Source organism: Dipodomys merriami, unplaced genomic scaffold (assembly GCF_024711535.1).
Source record: "Dipodomys merriami isolate MVZ:Mamm:240054 unplaced genomic scaffold, mDipMer1.0.p SCAF_545, whole genome shotgun sequence".
Classification (NCBI taxonomy): domain Eukaryota; kingdom Metazoa; phylum Chordata; class Mammalia; order Rodentia; family Heteromyidae; genus Dipodomys; species Dipodomys merriami.
In genome coordinates, this window is record NW_027206119.1 from 218,137 (window position 1) to 232,817 (window position 14,681).

At 43.1% G+C, this 14,681-nt stretch overlaps 1 protein-coding gene across 1 annotated transcript; it reads right to left on the reverse strand.

The window, feature by feature from the left end:
• Nucleotides 1-1,273: 1,273 nt before the first annotated feature.
• Nucleotides 1,274-11,248, reverse strand: LOC138811654 (bis(monoacylglycero)phosphate synthase CLN5-like). The gene is made up of 4 exons (XM_069999359.1): nucleotides 10,845-11,248; nucleotides 8,707-8,872; nucleotides 6,410-6,635; nucleotides 1,274-4,375 (listed from the first exon to the last, which is right to left on the reverse strand). The coding sequence occupies exons 1-4, from the start codon at nucleotides 11,015-11,017 to the stop codon at nucleotides 3,885-3,887; spliced, it is 1,056 nt and encodes a 351-aa protein (XP_069855460.1). The 5' UTR covers nucleotides 11,018-11,248; the 3' UTR covers nucleotides 1,274-3,884.
• Between the last annotated feature and the right edge of the window lie 3,433 nt (nucleotides 11,249-14,681).

Sequence of the window (14,681 nt, forward strand, 5' to 3'; positions counted from 1 at the left end):
TCAGCTCAAGGGGAGCGCTCTACCACTTGAGCTACAGCGCCACTTCCGGTTTTCTGGTGGTTTATTGGAGATAGGAGTCTCGCGGTCTTTCCTGCCCGGGCTGGCTTTGAACCGCGATCCTCAGATCTCAGCCTCTTGAGTAGCTAGGATTACAGGCGTGAGCCACCAACGCCCGGCAGTAATTTTAGTTTTAAGTCTATATTTGGATATAATTTTTCAGCTGAGGTAGGCTGCCTTCTTTGAAGAAAGATTAAGCACATGGGCTCTGTACTTAAGCTCTGATGCCTATAAAATTTACCATGAAATATGTATTTTCCAAAATTGTGTGCAGAAAATGATTACAAATAAAGAATAGGACGAGGCTCTAGGGCTGACACTGTACTCCTATCTATTCAGGAAGCTTTAGGTTCAAAGTCAGTCGGAGCAGAAAAACTTGAGAGATTACATCCCAAGTAACCAGCAAAAAACCAAAACTGGTTCAGGAGGCTGAGATCCAAAGGTCATGATTCAAAGCCAGCTCAGGCAGAAAAGTATGAAATTCCTGTCTGCAACCCACTAAAGAGCCAGAAGTGGAAATGTGGTTCAAGTGGTAGTGTCAGTCTTGAGTGAAAAAGCCAAGTGAGAGTGCAAGGCCCTGAGATCAAGCCCCAGTACCAGTGCACGTGCATACACGTGCATGCCTCCGGTGTGATAGTTAAGGAATAATTTTTCTGCATATCAACATTTTTATAAATGTGACTTATTCACTACTTAAAAATCCAGTTACGTTTTAAAGAGTTCTTCAACTGGCTAGACTGTTTGTGTCCCAGTACTGAACACTGTCCCTTAGCTTTTTCGCTCAAGGCTAGCACTCTTACCACTTGAGCCACAGCTCTGGCTTTTTTGGTGGTTAACTGAAGAGTCTCATAGTCATTTTTGCTGGGGGTTGGCTTTGAACTGTCACCCTCAGATCTCAGTTTCCTGATAGCTAGGATTACAGTTGTGAACCACCATTGTTGAGCTGGCTTGTTTTTTGAGATTAGGGTTTCAGTAACTTTTGCCCAGGCTGGTCTGAAATTGAGATTTTAGTTTGCCTACTGAATAGCTGGGATTATATGCATGTCCCACCACAACCAACCCTTTCTGAATTTTAGAAAGTAGCTAATATTCATTGGTGGTTCCAAGAAATAGTTATTTTTATCTTTTGACTTTATTAGGTGACACTCTAGGTATACTTTTCCAATGTCTAGCCATTTATTGTAAAGCCCTAATGTTCAAACTCACAAAGACATGGTTTCTTTTAAAGGAAATATTTATACATTTATAACTTAAAGCTAACAATAAAATAGAAATCACATTTAATTTACACAGTAACTCAAGGAGCAGCAACATGTAATTAGCAGATTCCTGCCTCAGGTTGGTTTGGGTTTCTCAGTTAACATTTGAAAACTTGCTCTTGAATAGTCAGTTTTCTTTTGAAAAAGGCTTGAAAGATTTAAGTCATAGGAATGTTTACTGAGTGCCATGTATCTCTGTTTTAGCCACCTGAATCTATATAGTACTTTCTCAGAACTTCATTTAGTGTTCTCAAGAACAATGAAAATACCTTAAATGGCTTTTAACACAAAATTTAGAATCTTTCTCTAAAACCCAAGTTCCAGGTTACAGAGATCCTCATTTTATTTGGTATGGAACTAAGTTCTGTGACTTTCAATTGACACAAACCTGGCATAACAATCTCTTCTTACAGGTCCAACAGTTCTGGAAATCCAGAGTAATTTCAATAATCTGGTAAAAAGTGTGTTATGCAGGTTTAGCCACTAGATGGTGCTAATGTAATGATCCAGTTTTCCCATGACATTGTGAAGATCCTTTTTAGCAGGTTAAGGAGGCAGCATTAATATCAGCAGACAGACTAGATAGATGGCAGTGAAGGAAAGTGTATTTGAGGAGACTTTACCTTGGCAGGAGGCAGAATGGTATAGTGCTGTGCTGCTCAAGCTATGGTCTTACTGAGTTTGTATTTTAGTAATACTTTTGAAAAACACAAAATGAATTCCTAGTTGAATGAAATAAGAACTAAGACATAAATTACAAGCCTCAGCTTAAAAAAATTAGATTCAACAGAAATAAAATCTCCTACAAATTGCTTGTAAGTTTCTAAATGCTTCCAGTCAAAATTTTAATTCTTCATAAATGGGTAACATTTGGTGGACAGGTACTGGTCGAAAGACCTTATTTTCTTCAGTGCTGAGAAAACAGTGCATCCATTTCAGTCAGTCAGCAGGACCTGAGATAAAAATCTGACTCCATTATTACTAACTGGGTAGTTATGGAATGATCACTTGACCTTACTAAGCTCCAATTTATTGCACCACACAAATAACATCTATAATTAAGCTTTTTATATGCACTCAATGATTGTACTAATCTCTTAGCAAACACTCAAAACATGAGCTAAAACTGATTTGGCCCATTTACATATTAAATGTTTGTCTCTGATCTCCACTGCATCATTTTCCTACTTTCCACAAAGAGGAAAATGTGTGTTCAGTTCACTATAAAATACAGAACTCTGAGAGCTTGTTTGGCCCTAAAACAAAAACAGAGACATAAGAGATCCCTGACAAAACCTGTCTCCTCTAGGAGGAGCACCCTGTTCCACTGTGCTGGTCCTGTTTGGGGGACAGAGTCAGAAGTATACACCCAACCATGAATGCACTCAAGTACTACACTGTCAGCTCAAAGTCCACTAAATTACAAAACCTAGGAAAAGGTGGCAGGCTCAAGGATGACACTTTGTTCTTTGATTAATCATTACAGTCCTAAAACATTAGTACTCTCTGACCTTTCTATTTAAACAGATATGACATCAATCGTCAAAAATCCTGAGAGATGAATCATTTTAGAGTGAAGGAAACTAAAGGATATAATATCCAGGTACAAAAAAAAAAAAAGCTAGTTCTTAGCTACTTCTAAAGTGCTAGTCAGAAATTTTGCCCTTTAATAGTGTATTTACCACATCTGAAAGCACAACTCAGGCTCCAGTGTCCAAAACAATTTATAAATTATGTGAAACAAACATGCACAACTTGACCTAGTTCCAAAAGTTCCAACAGCTGTAATGGTGCTGTAAGGTTTGCCCAGAAAACTGCCAGAGAAAAACTGCTTCAGACAGAAAAAATAAGTTTATTCTGAACTGCCAGCCCTCATGCAATGGAGGTGCGCATGGAAGGGGTCAGCACCTGGCGGGATTGGGCTGAAGGTAGGGAAAGTGGGGAGTGGTCACAGTGGATGTGGAAGTGACCTTGAGTCTTGGAACCCCCCAAGGTCTGAAGGAGGCAGAACAGAGACAGTCCAGGATGTGACCAGAAAGGAGGAGTATGCCGATCACCTAGGTAACGCGGGTGCTGTGGAGACTTCTGGGGAAGGACATGTGTAGTCCTGCATGGAAAAGGCCAGGAGGGGGAAGTCTACTTGCAGACTGGCACGGAGAAAAGTGGCCCTTTTCCCAGGCACCCCTAACAAGTGCAAACCTCTGAAAAGCACTTAAATGAAAGCCCAACTACTGTATCAAAGTAGTTCCTACCATGCAAATGTGTCTATTAGTACCAAAGAAGCTCTGTATCTGATATGAACCATCCTACTCCATATTAACACGCTCAGAAATTGAAATCAAGATCACTGAGTGTGCTCACTTTTTTCCATATAGTGTTTTTAGCTTCTTCCCACAAGAAAAGTCCTGAACTATTCATATGAAGCAATTTTACCAAAGTACATTTTTACTTTTCTGCCTGAAGGAATCCACAAATGAAAATTATTCCTGAAAAACTGGTGCTGGTGGCTGGAGGAGGAAGAGCAGTAGAATTAAGTTTTTGTGTTTTTTTAATTGATTTTTTAAAATTTTATGTATTAGGTAAAGGGATTTCTTCATATGTTATCTTAATAAAAGGGAATTTCATAGGTAAAAACCAATATTCAAAATTATAAAACAAGTAGAATTGTCTGTGTATCACCACTGAGTCAAAAATTTGCAAGAGACTCCAGAGAAATTCTTTAGTTGACAAATGTGGTTTGAACGGGTAATAAAATCTTTTTATGACTGAAGCAAGAGTCTTGTTTCCTCCTGGCCCAAAAATAGATGTTTCATTTCCCAAGTAAGTAGGTTCTCCACTGTAAAGAAATATTCTCGTATAGTTGGTTTCTACCTTCTTGAACTCTGCGCCAAGCTCAGCCAGCTTCTCATATGTTCTTAACACAAACTTCGAGCAGTCATAGGATTCAAACCACGTTTCCACCCCTTTTCCTGGGCTAGCTTGGACAGTCCATGTCTCATAATAAATCCCCGTTTCATTGTCCTCTTTGACCCACTTTGCCATCTTGTTAAATGTGTTTCCTAGTTTAAAAAGAACAAAAACATGTAAACATCAAAGACAATTATGTTAACTTTAAGACAAGTTCTGACCTGATTAAGATTGCAGATGCATATAAATAAGAGATAGTTTTGAATTTCCAAACCTGTATCTCCCAACAGGAATCTAAGCTCAGGCATTTTTTTCAGTCCATTCTTCAAGGCCTTTCTGAATTACGAACACTGGATATAATAAACAGAAGTCTTCCTAACTTGATAATCATTTAAGCTATAGTCAAAGTGAGGTTAAGTAAATAATAGTTCTTATGCTACTCAATACACTTTGGATTCAGAGGCAAAAGAAAAAAGGGGGAGCAAGGAAGGGATTGGGAAGAGGAAAAGCTGAATGGACAAAGTCAACCTAAGTACCACAGAGGAGGGCGAGTGTTACAAAACATGGAATGCTAGCAGAACAGCTGCCTGCTGAGGAAGGTTGGCTGTGTGCTTCAAGCTACAAGAAGTACCCCCTCTTCCATGGAATATTTGCTGTTTCCCTTTTCCTCCTGATTATAATTCCATACCTACTATACAGATTTTTCCAATGAATCAGTTTGGGCCAACTTCACCCACTACACAGATCCCAGGATGGCTAGCTCTCTTTTACTACCATTCTATCAGCACAGAGTTAGAAAATACTTACTGGGCATTATAAATGCCGAACAGAGCTAGGCTCTAACATGTCACTTTTTCACCATATCTAAGTAAATATGTTTGTAAAACAGTGGATGATGCATGTATCAATTTAATGGAAATAAAATTGCGTACTGTTTTCTTAGAACTGGGAACAATATTATAGTTGTTCAACTTTGGAAGTACTGATGTTCTTATGAGATAAGCCATGACTGGGTTCCAAAACACTAACTTGAAAAATGAAGGTCACTGAATAGGATTAATCACAAGGCAGGATGGGACAATTTGGAAGACTGAAGTACTTACTTCCATTTTATAAACTGTTTTATAGCAAACAGTGGTCATTGTTTGTATGATCATTATGTCAAAAGGAAAAGTTTCAGATTTTGTAGGCAGAAATGGAGAACTGGCTTGGCATGGAAGAGAAGCTATTTTATTGAGCATGTGGATGGAGATGGATTTTCATTTTGCTAGAATGGTTTGGGACATCCTAAAGAAAAATCTCATATAAACTATTTAAATTGTTCTGGAGGGCCTCAAACATGAAGATCATATGCATTTTGAGAGAGAGTATACCAGAATTACTGAGAGTCCTCTAAGTAGCTTGATTGCCAGGGCTGGCATCCCACTTAGCTCTCTAACTTTAACCTCTTCTCTGCCTCAGTTTCCCATCTGTACAATGGGGAAAATAACAGTAACTATCTCGTAGGGTTGTTCTGAGAGTACTTTGGTATGTGTGTAGCACTCAGAAGATGGCTGGGCCCAGAGCAAGTCTATGTGAATAGTAATGGTAGTATTATTTAATTACTACATTTTTTTTTTGCCAGTCCTGGGGCTTGCACTCAGGGCCTAGGCTCTGTTCTCCCTGTGCTCAAAGCTAACACTCTACCACCTGATCCACAGCACCACTTCAGGCTTTTTCTGAGTAGTTTATTGGAGATGAGTCTCATGGACTTTGCAGCGTAGGCTGGCTTTAAACTACAATTCTCAGATCTCATCCTCCTGAGTAGCTAGGATTATAGGCATGAGCCACTGGCACCTAGCTTACTATATTCTTAATAAGAAATAATTTACCATTGGTAAAAATAAATCATATATAGTTAGTAGATACCTTATGGATTTCTTCTTTCAATTCTATTTAGCAAGTCCAATTACATAGTACAAAGCATCTTATTACACTCATTTTTACTACAGAGTTGAGAAGTAAAGCAGCAGATAAGCTCTTCATCTCCCGTAGGTAAAGCTATAAGGACGAGGTGGAGTTATATACAGCCAGAACATTCTAAAAGTGACGTCTAAAAAGTAGAACAGGACTGAATTGTCTCAACAGAGGAACTGTCTCTGCAGGTGAATGCTCCCACAAAACACTAGCACATTTTTGAAACTTACCTGATATCGTTGCTATGAGGGCTAATGTCCCATTTTCCTTCCAGTGGACATCGTCAATTCCTTCAAAAAAGCAGGCAGCTCCTTGATTACACCAGAAAGGGGCATCCATTTCAGGTCGAAGGTGAGGAAACGTACAGTTGCCAAGTTGGAAAAGTTCATACCATTCCATTGTGTAGTTCTTGCCAGTTAATGTATTCCTAAATCCGATGGCATCATGCATAATTTTCTGTGTAGAGAGAAAACACCAGCAGAGTAACTCTGGGTCGGGTCACCAGATGGAAGAAAGCATCGTATACCACACACATGTGCGTTAACCAGCTGTTCCTCCTGTGTCCTTGTCCTGGCCCCTCAAGCTCCCAACCTCTCATCCACTCTGGTTCTAGTCACTGAAGCTCATCCCATGGCTGGGATAGGTGCTATGCACAAACACTCATTATTTTCTTACAGCTTAGAATAAATGTGAGAGACCTCCATGCCAGTCTCAGGAAGGAGCTCTGCCCACCTCACGTCACAATTGGGCTAAACTGGAAAAGTGCCTACAGCATAGCAGGGCCTGTAACCAAGAAGTGACTTCCTGCCTGTCCTGCCCCTTCTTCTGAGCCTCGCTCCTCATTTCCCTGGGGTCAGACTTAAAATATTAAAAGAGATTAAATCAAGTATATTTGTTATTGATTATATATACATATATGCACATTTATTTATATTTATACACACATACCTATGTTTATATACATATGTACATTTTTTGAGGTAGGTTCTTGCTCTATATTATAGAACTAGAACTTAAGATGTCCCTGTCTCAATCTCCTGAGTGCTGAGAGTACAGGTATGTGCCCCCATACCCAGTTTGATTGTTAACTTTTATTTTTTTTGGTCGGTTGTGGGGCTTGAACTCTGGGCTTGGGTGCTGTCCCTGTGTACTTTAGCTCAAGGCGAGCACTCTACCACTTGAGCCACAGTGCCACTTCCTGTTTTCTAGTGGTTTATTGGCGATAAGAATCTCATGGACTTTCCTGCCTGGGCTGGCTTTGAACCACGATCCTCAGATCTCAGCCTCCTGAGTAGCTAGAATTACAGGCGTGAACCACCGCGCCCTGCTGATTATAACTTTTTCTGAAAGTATATTTGACAAATGATTCATACAAATCAGAAAAGATAAACCTATTTAAGATTGGGCTAGGAGTCAGATTAGTATGCACCCCAAATAACAATAAATATGAAAAGCACTAAACATCATTATCAGGAAAGTGCAAATTATAGCCACAGTGACCTTTTATCACTTATCTACTAGAATGGCATATAAACATTTTAAAAAGCTCAGCAATTCTAAGTGTCAGAGAAGATATGGAAATAACTGGAATTCCCTGACACTGATAAAGTGAGGATTAATTAGTACTACTTCAGAAAATTGAAGTTAAAGAAGCACCTATCCTATGATCTATCAATTCTCTTGAGTTTCATACATTAGAAATGTGTTATGTCCACTAAAAGGAATATGCGATAAGGCACAGAACAGCACTGCTGTTATTATTATTCTACAATTCTGGGGATGGAACTCAGGGCCATGTGCATGTTAGTCAAATGCTCTACCACTGAGCCACATGCACAGTCCAGCAATATTTGTATAGGTAAAAACTGAAAAGGCTGGGAGTGTAGTTCAGTAGTAAGAGTAATTTCCAAGGCTTCCAGAGGCCCTTGGGTCCTATCCCTAGCACCAAAAATAAAAGGAGAAGCAATCCAATTATCCATCCACAGAAAGAGATATTTTGGTATATTCCATTAATTCAGTAATTTATGCAGTAAATTTAAGGTAAGCAGAAGAAACTATCAATAAACAGTATGTTGAACCATACAAATGCAACGCTGATAAAATAAATCGGCACATTATGTATATGATAACAATGGAAGCAAACCTACTATGGTATTAGAAGTCAGAAAAACTGTGTTTGGAGGTCAGACTCAGTTCGTAGAGTTCTAGCCAATGAACAAAAGCATCAGATACTGAGTTCAGACCAAAGAAAAGAAGTAGGAATAATCTTTGATGAAGAGTTTCTGACAGAAGTAGGAGGGAAGCATGGTTATATGGTACTGGAGGTATAAACAGGCAAGTTAGAATGCCAGAAATCTCATGTACTTGGATGTAACTACTTTTGAACTACCATTTAAAATATGGTAAGAAGTACAACGGTAGGTATAATCTAAATGGGACCATTTGAGTACTGATGACTTCCTCAAATCAACTTAATAACAAATCAGTAAATTAGTTAAAACTTTCCAAGATCAAGATGCATCCTTACCAAGTGTCCCAAGAGATTTCCATACTTAAATTCCCAAACTGGAGTCTGTAGTCGGAAGACTTCAATGACATCATTGCCCTTCATAAGTGGGATGGGTGAGCCAGTGGGACAGAAGGTGTACTTTGCTTGACAGTAAGGATCTGGTTCCGGCCGGAAGGAAAAGCGTCTAATAGGACAGACAACCCATCAAATGACATTCTAAGAGGAAGTGGTTCTTTGCATGCATCTAGAACTCCAGATTTTCATTTCAGCAACATTGTTAGGGAAAATGAAGTTTGGATCATAGTGAATACATATGAACATTTTATTTGTTTTCTTGTGAATACACTTTCATATTTTCTTTATGGACATATCTTAGGGTATATTCTACATGCACTGAAGAACTAACCAACATTCAATCAACTAATGTTCACTATGTGTATGGCCATCATGGGAAGGAGAAAAATAAAAAATCCAATGCTGTTCCCTTCCTTATAGAGCCTGGACTGGGGGCTGGGAAGACAAGTGCATCATAAGGTGTGCTGCTGGACAAAGCACAAAGGAAGCAAAACACTGTGATACAAAGGAGGCACAATTGTTCACCTGGTGCATGGGATAGAAGAGGGCACAGATAGATGGTGAACAACCTAGCCTAGGCTTTAAGTACTTACAAAGAAGGCTAGGACAGAAAAGGAGGGGAAATGTTAAGTATTATAAAATAAATGCATTTCAAGAGTCTTCAGTAGGGATGAAAAACTGAAATTAGGGTTTCAAGGCCGGAATGGAGGGGGAAGAGGTAGGGAGGGGCTGTCACTTGGACACTGGCATTGAGAAGTGTGAACAGCTCAGTTTTGCTTTGGGAAGAGAGTAGGTGACTGCAAGAGTTCAGGCAAGAAAAAGAAGGTTGGAAAAAGCCACAGAGCATTCAGACTTACTGGTCACCTTCCATACCTGGCACTGAAGAGAAGGAGGAATAAGAAGTGTCTTCTATCCACTAAGGATTTCAAGAGCCAGTAGTTTTCACGCCCAAAATATTACAATCCTAACACATGAATACAACTCCTATTTTAATTTAAATACTTGCCTTATTTAAACCAAATATATGTAAGGTTCATTTATCCCAACCAAAAGAAAATCGACTTTAAATCAAAGGTAATTTAAAAGCACAAAATTCAAGTATGAGCTCACTAACAAAGGTAAGTATTCAACTCGGGGGCTGAAGAGCAGGATGGACTTAATTGCTGGAACGGAAGTCATGGGCAATTTCTTGCCTTAAAAAAAAATTACACCAAACAGCTTTGTATTTACAACCTCCTGTCTGTCGGTTAGGCTTTGACTTGGGGACTTTTTTAAAAAATTAGAATGTTCAGGAAAACCAGCGCTCCAAGCAAAACGTCTCCACCTACATCAGACGAAAGCATTCCAAGGACAGATCACGAGTGACACCCTTTCCACAACACCTGTCCGTGCGCCTTCCACGGCTGGGTTCTGACTCGGGCGCAGTGAGCACACGGAGACCAGAACTTGCCCACGATCCCACGGGTGATCGATGGGATCCACGCCAGGTTTCATGGCGCGGAGGCGGCAGGAACTCGATCGAGACGTCTCGGGGGCTTCGCCTGCCTTCCAGCACGTTCTGTCGGTGAAGACAGCTGTGTGCATTCGGAAGCCGCTCCCGCGCCCCGCGTCGGGTACGGACACCATTCTCCGTGTTCCGCCCTCTCCCACCGCGTCTCAGGCTCGGTCAACCCGCGCCCGGCCACTCGCCAGGGCCCCCCGTCCCGCCCCGTGCCAGCCCCGGGTGCGGGAACCAGGCGATCCGCCCTCGGGGAAGCGCATCCGGTCGTTCGGTGCCAATCGTCGGCAGTAATGACGAATGGCAGCGCCAAGTGCAACGTCTGAGCGGGCTTTCACCTCTACCGGGACTCCACTACACGCACCGAAGTCACGCAAGAGAGTGATGGCCCGGCCAGGCCCCGGCGTGCCCCCGGGAGGCACCCAAAAGGCGCCCGCCACCCCGAGCTCCCCCACTTCCTTCTCCACGGCGCGGCGCGCGTCTGGGACTCCCGCCGCGGGCGCGCGCACCGCTCCCAGGAGGCCCCGCCCCCCGCAACCAACCCGGCCTGCGCGCCCCCGGCCGCGCGCGCCCCCGCACTCACTTGTAAGGCACAGGCCAGTGGCGCCGGGCGCCTCCGCCCCACGCCGGAGACCAGCCGGAAGCTACCGCCAGCCAGAGTAGCGTCAGGTCCCAACGCCAAAGCGCGCGCCCCGGAGACGTGCGCGCGCCGCGCTGGTCTGCGGGCCCCGTCCCGGCGGTCCCCGCCGGCTCCATAGACGGCTTGGGTGCTTCCGCCACCTCCAGAGCCTCTCGACGGCAGAAGCCCAGGCAGCGCCGTGAGCGCGCCCCCGCGATTCCCCGCCGCCGCCGCCCGGGCCGGGCTCGACTCAGCGCGCCACCGCGCGTACAAGTGGTCCGCGGTGCCCGTCCAGGCGAGCGTGACGCCTCGGAGCGCGTGACCCCGCCCCTCCCGGGCGCCGTGCGCGTGACCCCTCTCTCCTAGTGCGTCGGGTGCGGCCTACAAACTTGGCCCCTTGGGCCTGGCTCCATGGAGAACTGCGCGGGGAGGGCCTGTGCCGCGCACCCGCGCTGACCTCCGCCCACCGCCACCGAAACAAGAATCCACTGAAAGTCCGGGCTTCGACCTGGATCCTCCGGACCCGTCCTCCTCGCCCCACCCACAGGGCCCAGAGGAGCCCTCCAAAAACGAGAAGTGGAAGAAAGTCTCTATTTGAATAATGAAGAAGGAAAACTGCAAACGAAAACCATTAAAAAGGGGGGGGGGAGTGACTCATCACTCATCACTCAGTCACCAGGCTGAGCCCCGGAAGCAGCGGTCATCACCCGCAGGCCCTGGCCGGCGCTGCCTCCATCTGCCCGTGCAGTCCTATCCTCTTTCCCCCCCCCCCCCCCCCTCCACCGGATCAGGAAGAAGATTCTGGTTTTGTATTCTCCCCTTTGACCCTTCACCATCTCCAGAACACCATGGGATCTGCCAGGCTGCTGCACACAACGGCTGGTTTAGATCTAGGTGCATCAACAGCGTTGACTCACGGGCCCTGTTTAAGAAGAAAGCCACTACAGCATCCTTCACTTTACCAGTGACCCCTGAATCGTAATAGGTGCAAATATATTGGGAATAAGCAAGGTGTCTTCTGCGGACAGCGGTGACCTCCACAACACCACCGGGGGAGGGGGATGTGAATCAGTCTTCCCTACAGACAGAAGGCAGGAAAGAACGGAGGAAGGGAGGGAAGGAAGAAAGGACTCTTTCCCACATGCTGTACCAGGATGGGAGTTGTGGGGAAATTCAGACAAGGCCGACATCCACGTGTCTAAAGCTCATTGAGATGAATCCCTGAATCCATTATACCATTGAAAATGACCCAAATCAACCTGGCTTCTTTGAAACCCCATCCAAGATGAGAAGGGAAGTCATTCAAGCCATGAAAGTTGATTTGGAGGGCACCTGTGAGATTCTGTGTGCACCCACCCTTGAACATGACTTCCAGACTACTTCAGAGGGTCAGTGCTCCAAAGTCAGTGCCTTTAAAGGTACAGTTGGCCAGAGTGCCACAGTGGAGCTTGCCGTAAGGCTCTTGCCTTCTCTGGGCTATAAAACATATCCAGATTGACATTGGCCAACGGTGGGAACTTCCCTCTTGGTTTTGATGGCTTTGCTTTGTACAGAAATCTCTCAAGGTGAGACAGTGTTTCCTCGTGTGGCCCTTACAAACTCTGATAGCTGTCATTCCTCCCCCATGTGATAACTTGGGTTAAGCTCTGCTCCTCTTGGCTATGAGCCCACATCCAAGCTAATATTCTGTTTATACAGATCCAATGGCTTTCTGAAGCTTGGGAGCCAAGTTTGAGGCCATCAGTGGCTCAGTCCTGTAATCCTAGCTATTCGGGAGACTGAGATCTGGAATATCATGGTGCATGACCACCCTGCACAGAAAAGATCCCTAGGCTGCATCAACAAAAAGCATGACTTAGAGGCACAGCACATCTGGTAGATAGTCCATTTAACAATCATGCTGTTCTAACTTCACACCCCAAAGGGTGAACAAAGTTTGAAGGCCAAAAGAATTGAATTTTAATCGAATTGTTTTCTCTCAGGACCTTGCCTAACTTGTAGTCCAACAAAATCAATTTTACTAGGCCATTGCAGTATAAGACACTACACCAGAGGATGCATTCAAGCATCTCCCTGGATAAATGAACAACAGTGTTGTCATAATATTCTGGGGACATGTGTTGAACTCTGAGCAGTGTTTTGCCTGGCTCACAGCCCAACAAGGCTGTGTGATACACAGGGGTTGCCTGAGATCTAGGTTACAAAGTAGACCCAGGGGTCCCATTTCTTCACCAACAACTGAAATTAAAAAAGAGATGGAATTTAAATACAGATGGGATTTTGACTCCAGAAACCCCTTTTCAGAAGTTTTTTGTCTTTCTGCATTAGAGTGAGGCTGATTCTCTGAGATTTTATTTATACTGATATAATTTCGAAAAAGAAAAAGTCTGTAATTTTAGAGATCAAAGTTTCTCTGAATAAGTCAAGAAGGTAATGACACTTTATTATTTACTGTGGTTATATATATTTTTCTGGTAATTTTGAGGCTGATTTTATCTGTCTTTTGTAAATAGCAGGGCAAAATTTTTTCAAAATATATTTTATTGTTATTGTAAAGGTGATACACAAAGGGATCACAGTTAAATAAGTCAGGTAATGAGTACATTTATTCTTGAACCCTTCTCTTGTTCTCTCCCAGTTTTTCCCTCCCATCCCCACCCCCACAAGTTGTATAGTTCATTTCCACATAATGTCTAGCGAGTACCACTGCTGTATTTCTTCATCCTTTGTAGTGGGGCAGATTACTAATCGAATTTTCAACTAATATTTGTCTTGTTTTGGTGATACTAATGTTTGAACTCAGACCCTCATACTTACTAAACAGGAGCTGTACAACTTGAGCCACTCTGCCAGCCTTCTAATTATGAATATATAAATGATAAAGCCCTGATCTACTTTGGAGAAGATATCTATCTGGAGATATAATGCTGGACATAGTCATGGGTAGAAGACTGCACACCCCTGAAGCTGATTCTAGCACTTGACCTGATTGTGTGTGTATGTGTGTGTATATGGACACATATGCAGGCTGAATCCAGGCTTTCATGAACACTGGGCAAGTGCTGTGCCACTGAGCTTTTTGTTTTTGACCATGTGTATGTAGGAAAATGAAGTCATTCTCAGCTTGGATGAACATTGGTACCACCTGGTTGACATCAAATCCATCAGTGCCTGATGGATTTGTCCCATTACAAACTATCTATTGAGCAGAAATACTATGGTGTCAAGGTTTTGACCCAGGAGACATTTAAATATTGAGTCCTCCCCAACAAATCTATGAAAAAGTGTTGCTTTTTGCTTTCAGATTGAGGTAATGCAGACACAGAGATATACCTTTCTAGGTATCCTACAAGGCAGTGAAGGTAGAGTCAGAGTCGATCCCCAATCTTAGAGCCAGAGTTAGTTGATCCCAGTTCTGGAATGCATTGGTCTTTTTAGCTTGATATCTATGGCTACAAGTATACTTTCACAAGCAGCTGCTCGTTCTCCTACTTTCTGAGCATGTCATGTGTGCTTCTCTTTCCCAATGTGGAATTACTGACATTCTCTGGCCATGTCATCTTACCAGGTCAAGGCCTCACAGGTGCGTAGTCTTCTACCTATGACTATGTTTTGCATTCCACCTCCAGGGTAAAGGGAGGTCTCTTGTTGGAAGTATATGTAGGGCTTTCTTTAGTTATGAGTTTCTCTTGGAAGAAGATAATAATTTAAAGAAATTAATAATTTAGCAGGGCACTGGTGGCTCACACCTGTAATCCTAGCTACTCAGGAGGCTGAGACCCGAGGATTGTGGTTCAAAGC

Excerpts from the sequence above, each read along its gene's own strand:
- LOC138811654 (XM_069999359.1), bottom strand. The coding sequence starts at position 11,017 with ATGGAGCCGGCGGGGACCGCCGGGACGGGGCCCGCAGACCAGCGCGGC. Across the intron at positions 8,873-10,844 it reads CACTGGCCTGTGCCTTACAA|ACGCTTTTCCTTCCGGCCGG; the intron begins GTGAGTGCGGGG and ends CTGTCCTATTAG. Across the intron at positions 6,636-8,706 it reads GAAATCTCTTGGGACACTTG|AAAATTATGCATGATGCCAT; the intron begins GTAAGGATGCAT and ends CTCTCTACACAG.